General features: G+C 41.8%; 1 protein-coding gene across 1 annotated transcript in view; it reads right to left on the reverse strand.

Annotated features, from left to right (window-relative positions):
* SLC35B3 (solute carrier family 35 member B3) overlaps positions 1 to 7497 on the reverse strand; it is a 31197-nt gene that overhangs the window by 22560 nt on the left and 1140 nt on the right. The window contains exons 2-3 of the mRNA XM_018560340.1: positions 5001 to 5262; positions 2751 to 2872 (exon numbers count right to left, since the gene is read on the reverse strand). Coding sequence (XP_018415842.1) covers positions 2751 to 2872; positions 5001 to 5201 — 323 coding nt within the window. The 5' untranslated portion in view covers positions 5202 to 5262. The remainder of the gene's footprint in view (positions 1 to 2750; positions 2873 to 5000; positions 5263 to 7497) is intronic.

Consider the following 7497-nt stretch of genomic DNA (forward strand, 5'->3'; position numbering starts at 1 on the left):
AAGTTAGGCTTTAGGCTGGGTTCACACCTAGGCGTTTTTACGGCGATTCGCGGTAAAAAAAAACGCGCAACAAACGCGCGTTTCTGAGGGCTACTTGGCTGTATCCCGATGGAAACAGATTAAAACTTTTGACTTCCTTTTTGCATACTTGTTTTGGGTCTGTAACTTAAGGTTTTGAAGCCAGTCAGCTAGCAATTTAAGATGAAGCTCAGCCATATTAGACCCCATATTTCTGTCAGTGTAGGTTTATTCCCCACATATGATTTCAGTCCTAGCGCTAGGGGAGCTTAGTCATCTATTGTTTTCTTAAATCTCTTTAGTAGTCCAGTAGTGAACTTTTCATGCCACAGTCTTGGTTCTGCTCCAGCCCATCTTTTGATATTCCCACATTTCTGCAATATTTGATATATAGATATAATTAAAAGGAGAACTATGGGATGAGTCAAATACACTCATCCCCATAGTTAGAGCTGTGTGTGAAACTGAAGTTGTCACACGTCGACTGTACTGATTGAGAACTGAATGATCACAAAGCGCTGATCGCTCAGTTCACGATCTTCTCCCTGCAGAGAGCAGCGACTGTCAGTCATCACTACTGTGCTCATTGGAGGGACAGACAGCGGAGGGGGCAGCCACAGCTGGCTCTGGCCCTAGAGAAAAGGAGCCAGCAATCAATCAGGCAGCGGGCTGGATCCAGACAATATTGTCGGGAACTTTCCTGGCTGTATCGCAGCTCTGCGCTTTCAGCATATAGTGGGCAGTAGCCTGCTATATGCTGAGTTGTGGGTCACAGGAGGGCATTAGTAAATGTCCTCTTGTGACCCTAAAGAAAACTGTGGCCAAAAAACATTTGGTCATAGTTCTCTTAAGAACCCAACAGGAACATGGGCCCTCTTTGTACAGGCTACAGCTGGTGTGTAGTTCTGAAATGTAAGCACAGGAATCTTACTGGAATCCCTAAAATATTTATATGATATCAAATTACATGAACTTGACCTGACTTCTTTTTAATGGGTATCAATAATGTGTTTGCTTATCATTAAATTAGGAATCTCAGTTCCCACTTGATAATAAATCAGTTAACAACGTTGCTTTTGGGTCTCTCTCCTTTTCCAGAGTTCACTCAGGGCCTATTCATACTATCTTGTGCTGTGGCAATGTTTTATCATGCATTGTGGTGCACTGCATTCCCATACCCCTTTCATTTTGAGTGGAACAAAGAAACAGAGAAATTGCTCCTTCTTATTTTTTTCACAGCACTGTGCACTGTGGAAATAAAAAGAAAAGAAACACATAATACAACGTAGTCAGAAGTTTCACATAGGACGCTGGGTTATAACAAGCTAAAATCTAAAGCAGGTCATTAGATTATTAGTTTATCTGTCAAATCCTGCATTCAAAATGCAAACTGCAGACATGGGTACTTTAGATTTAATATTTACCAGAATCAATTCTGTCTGTACGGTGCTGGAAGATTTAATTATCAGTTATAAGCAACATTTCAACTAGGGCTGCATCCAATTAAATCAATAATAATCGATGAGAATAGTTGTCAACTATTCTCATTATCGATTAGTTGGTTGGATACCCTAGCTCGCTCCTCCATGCAGGGAGGAGAGCACAGCAAGCAGTGGGCGGCTGCAATAGCCAGCCTGCTATTGCAATTTGAAATGGCCATTAGCAGGCTGGCTATTGCACCAGCCCACTACCTGCTGTATTTACATTAAGCTGCCGTCTGCGGAATCTTGCCACTGACAGCTATCATTTCCTGGCTGAAGCTATTCAATTGCCATGTGCTTACAATACATTAAAAATAAAATAATTACAAATACATTTATAAAGGGGGAGAAGTTATTTTCGGTTTTGGCCTGCCAAATTTCAATGGCACCCCAAACACACTTCCCACCCAGTGTGATCGCCCGTCCTGGAACACACAGTACCGCAATGCTGTATGTTCTAGTGCAGTGCGATTGCAAGAAATTGTGCATGCAGTTTGATTCTGAAGTAAACTTTATGTTTGTAACACTGCATTTTAAATTGAGGTTGGTATTTATTTTATCCAATTAATCGAAAGAATAAATCGGCCAACTAATCGATTATAAAAATAATCATTAGCTGTAGCCCTAATTTCAACACATGACTTGTATTACCTAGATTTTGTTTTTCATTTTTTTTAAAACATACCAGGGTCAATTTTATGTACTAGAATCTATTGACTGGTATGTTGTCTCAACCTCTTTTCTGAAGGTATGAACATTTTTAAATAAAGCAGTGTCTTCTATCACCCTATTACTACTTTTTAGTATTGCAGTCCATGACAGTACACAGACATCTGAAACAAAAAATAGCTTGGACTGCTAAAAGGTCATGATTTCACTTTCTTAGTACAATGAACAAAGAATAGTCAAAAAGTTAGGCTTTAGGCTGGGTTCACACCTAGGCGTTTTTACTGCGATTCGCGGTAAAAAAAAACGCGCAACAAACGCGCGTTTCTGAGGGCTACTTGGCTGTATCCCAATGGAAACGCGTGACAAAAACGCCCCAAAGAAGCTCTTGTACTTCTTTGGGTGTAGGGCGTTTTGTAGCTCGTTCATACGGCCTGTAATACGCCCAGGTGTGAACATACCCATAGGAAATAATGGGATTTCGGTGTTTGAGCGTTTTGCAGAGCGTTCGAACACGCTACTAAACGCCCAGGTGTGAACCAGGCCTTACTGAGAAAATTCTACCACAGTATGTCCTACACATACCTTCTGCGTTTATCTTGTGTCAACTGTAATTCTATTAGTCCAAATACTGAATAAAATCCAAATTGCACTAATGTCAGGTACCAACCAAATGGTTTAAAACCCTCAACTGAGAATATCAGTTCCTATAAAGAAAAAAAAAAAAAGAAGACCAAGCAATTAAATTAAGCCTCGTCTTGGTAAACAGTTATATTTAAACAACATTTTTAATGTCTTGGTAATTAGGTTTATCCAGAATACAAGTACTCTACAATGAAAATGAATTATCTCTAATTTCACATTTTCATATATGCTGCGCTTTATATATCATAGTCATACCAATACAAATAAAAAATTGGATATTCCAGGTTCATAAGTGTACTAAAGTAAACCCGTCACAAGCCAGGGAAATGCAAACTCAGTAGATGATTAAAGCTGCATATACCAGGGATGGCCAAACTGCGGCCATACAGCTGTGGTGGAATTACGAATCCCATGAGGCTTTGCAAGATTCTCACAGCCACAGCCACGACTCCCGGAGAGAGATGCTTCATGGGATTTGTAGTTGCACCACAGCAGGAGGGCCAGAGTTTGGCCATCCCTGGCATATAAAGAGTTGACCATCAGAGAAAACTACATGTCAGAACAAACAGAACCAGAGATATGAAATTATATTCAAATCTCCCCTTATCCTGTAAAGTTGAGACAACTTTCCACCATGGAAGTCTATTTGAGACCCATTCTTACTGGCTGGAGACTCATGTTTCAAGTCTAGGACATCTCAGTGTGCAGGCAGTGTCAGCCCAGAAAAAAAAAATCTGCTCAAGGTGAAGTGAACAGCGCACAGAATGCAGCTCTGTTACTGAAGCAATATTATTATGTGCTTTGATGGTGTAAGCTCTACTTGAAACACAAGCCTGGAAACTAGAATTGTGCCCTAAGCACCCCACTAAGGCCTCATGCAAACTACCTTGAAAAAGCACGAGTTCATGTGCATTTGGAGCTCATTTTTAAAACACACCTAGACTCATATAATGCTTTTCTATGACTGAACGGACAAGTAGAAGTCCAGCAGTGTCTAGGTGCAATCAATCTAGAAGTGTTTGCCCAAACTAGGATTTTCTGCATTCCAGCATAAACACAGGAAAAAGTAATCTGGGAAGCATAAAGTTGTTTATACTTACGAGATAACTTCTCTTGTGCTTAAATGCAGCCAGCTAGTGTTCATGAGGCCTTTTTGCTAGATAGAAATGCACATTCTGCATTCCAGCATAAACACAGGAAAAAGTAATCTGGGAAGCATAAAGTTGTTTATACTTACGAGATAACTTCTCTTGTGCTTAAATGCAGCCTGTTCATGAGGCCTTTTTGGCAGCCGGAGAAGGACATTTGTAGATCTGTAGCCCTCCAAAAAGCAGCCCAGTGACATGTGCTACTTTTGTAAACAGGTACTTGTCAAACCCCAACCCCACCCAAACCTAGGGTGCTAACTACCCTCCAGTGCCTACGCTTATCTTTCCTGACACTCTTCCACAACTGTCAACACCTGCATATTGAATGGCATGCTTCCCATGGAAAGTGCTAAGTCCTGACAATTCGTCATCCTGGCCTCAATCACTGCATTGTGAAGAGGCAGGAGACATGTCACTTGCTTTATCATACAAAAAGTACAGACCCTGACACGCTATAAATGGTAAAATGTTATCCAAATTGTAAACTGTTGCATATTAGACTGCTCCTTTCAGTGTTAGGGTCCCTTTACGTCAGGGGTAGGGAACCTCCGGCAATCTAGCTGTGGTGAAACTACAAATCCCATGATCATCTAGGAGTCATGCCTGTGGCTGTGAGAATCTTGTAAGGCCTCATGAGATTTGTAGTTGCACCACAGCTGGAGGGCCAGAGGTTCCCCACCCTTGCTTTACGTCAGGGGTTGCCAAACTGCGACCCTCCAGTTGTGGTGAAACTACAAATACTATCATGCATCTGCCTTGGCAGGCCTTGCCTGTGGCTGTCAGAGTCTTGCAATGCCTAATGGGATTTGTAGTTTCACCACAGCTGGAGGTTCCCACCCCTGCTTTATGTCAATACGCAGCCTATAGGCACACAAGTACATATTAGGTGCATAATTACAAATAGGAAAGTATCTTCAAACATTAAAATAAAACCCCCAAAACAACACATGCTGGATTAATTATATCTGCACAGTATAATTGATGTGATCTGACGTAGTAATATTAATACAGGAACATAAATGAATATTTGTATTAAAATTACCTGTAAATATCCATATATTAAATAAAAAACAAAAACGCCAGTAACACAGATGAAAAACTGAACAGGTTTCTGGAACTGACTTAGATTAATACCAAGCACCCGGATGTCATCCACAGACTTGATGTGAGGGGACATAGCATCCGTTTTGGATGGAATACTGATGGAAATGTACTTCCTTGCGTTATTATATTTCAGATCCATGGTGCTCGCCTGGGAGTCTTCAGGTTCCTCCGACAATTCAGCTGCTTTACCTTCAAAATAACTGAAAGAAAGAGGCAGAATGAAACACATTTTAACGAAGGTCTAATAGAACTAACATTTTGCTGTTATTTGCTAGCACATAAATCTGCCATCAGCCATGCAGAGATCGGTCAGCACATATACTTCACTCTATTGTTGGTACTATACTGGAGCTCAGGAGTAACATTTTTGCGCTACCCAAAGCAATGAGTTTACAGCTGTCTTCTAGTGTGGGTTAGCAAGTAAAGTAAGGATGGGAATAGTCAAAGTGGACGCACATTTCTTTACTTCCTCTGTTACCTACAGTCTTCTACAGTTGACCTCGCATAGTGAGGCTCATGTTTGAGCTTGCTTTTCATTTTACAAAAAGGGGCATTGCCAGGAGACCATTATATGTAAAATCATCTTTTGTTCAGGTGATGGCTTTGTTGTGCATTCTAAGGTCCCATTCACACTTTCTATTGGAGTCAATCCATGAATTCTTCTGTGAGACTCATGCAAACAGTCGGTTTCCAGATGTGGTCATCCACCAGTTACCGCTGCATGTGTGATTGTATGTGAATAGTCTGCAAACTGTTGCGGGTGGTGGCACCTGTCATTGTATTGTACAGTGCCTCCCAACCCCGGAGCGGATCACATAGGTCTCAAGAAGGAATTTGAGAGACTCGTGGGCTCATCTCCAATCACAATTGTGGATGGGGCCAAGTTAAACCCTTACCTGCAGCCCTGGTATTATGCAAATCTGCAACATTAAAACAAAACACAAACTACCATGCAAGACCTTGTTTTTGTTGGCATTTTAAAAGGGCTTTGTTCTAATAAGTCCAGAACTTGCAACTGAGGTCTTATAAACATAACTTATATCTGACCAAATGTTCTGTGCATCAGTGGGTTTTTTTTCAGACTTTCATATAATTCCCAAAATAAAAACTACAGCTATATGCACAGCATGAATTGACCTCTACATTTCCAACCGTGCCCTTTATGATCTACTGTCTGTGTATATTACAAGCAGGTAACATATTTTGTTTACCTTTGCACTATAGGTGACATTACTTGTATGACAAAGCAGGAACAAGGTGCTCAGGTATTTATTGCATCCCTTGGTTATGTAAAGCCGAACTCCATGCAAGCATCTGAATACGCAAATAAACTTCATATACGGGAGATGTTTTACTTGCCAGAGGATCTGCATTTCTGTCTGTCTAATCATAAGTAGGGATGAGCTCGGCTTCAGCCCAAAGTTTGTGCATCTGAACACAGAAGGAAGGTGTTAGTGCCGTCCCAATCAGCAGCAGCCAATGCATTCCCAACCCCTCAGCTGCACATAAACACAGGGGTCGGATGCTGTTGACATCTTTCACCGGATATGACATGCCCATGTAAGGTAAATACCGTCACTAGGATCCGGCCCCTTTTAGGTTCAGATGACCTTGAGCGCAGACAAAACCTGAACTCATCCCTAGTCCTGTGATTAGCACAGCTGTCATACAGCATAGCCCTGCGTGGCAGGGAAGGAGATCTGATTTTGTGTCCCTTCCCCTGCATTTGACTGGGAAAAGATTCTCTTTTATTCAGCTCTCTCCTCCTGTCAGCATACTTCTTGTACTGCAGCACAACTGATTGACTCCTTGTACTGCTTCCCTTTATTTTAGTCTGAGCTCTGCTGTACAATGGATTGCAAGAGACTGATACCAAGTCAAATTCAAGACTGCGAGCATAGAAATATACATTTACTAAAGTATTCATAAATACAGAGCTGCATCAAGGTGTGTATTTTATATCTGCCAGGCGTCCAGCTTTAGGGCTTGTTCACACCATGTCCAGACTAGAACAGTTTGTTTCTGGACCAAAAACAGCATCCCAATGTATCCCTATGGTATTTCTGGGCTCTGTTCACACCAGCGCAGTCCGCTCTGGACCTGACAAAAAAAAAATATTGCTTGTCCGATTTTGTCTGGAATGCACTGGAACGCATGCGAATGCATCAAAAACACACTGAAATTCTCCTGTAAGCCCATTTTAAGCTAAAAAAAAAAAAAATTACATCAAAACGCAATGCACCGTGTTCCAGATCTGGTCCAGAAAATAGTGTGAACCTGGCCTTAGGGTACGATTCGCTGCTGGAACGCACTGGAGCACATCCCTGCTGGCTCCCTGCGTTCAGGGGTGGGAGGCGGAATAGCAGTGCATTGAAGTCAATGGCACCACAGCCACACCCCCCCCACAGTGCGTTCCGGTGCGGGTGATCGCACTG

The sequence above is a fragment of the Nanorana parkeri genome, unplaced genomic scaffold, assembly GCF_000935625.1.
Source record: "Nanorana parkeri isolate BGI_ZX_2015 unplaced genomic scaffold, ASM93562v1 scaffold451, whole genome shotgun sequence".
NCBI classification, from domain to species: domain Eukaryota; kingdom Metazoa; phylum Chordata; class Amphibia; order Anura; family Dicroglossidae; genus Nanorana; species Nanorana parkeri.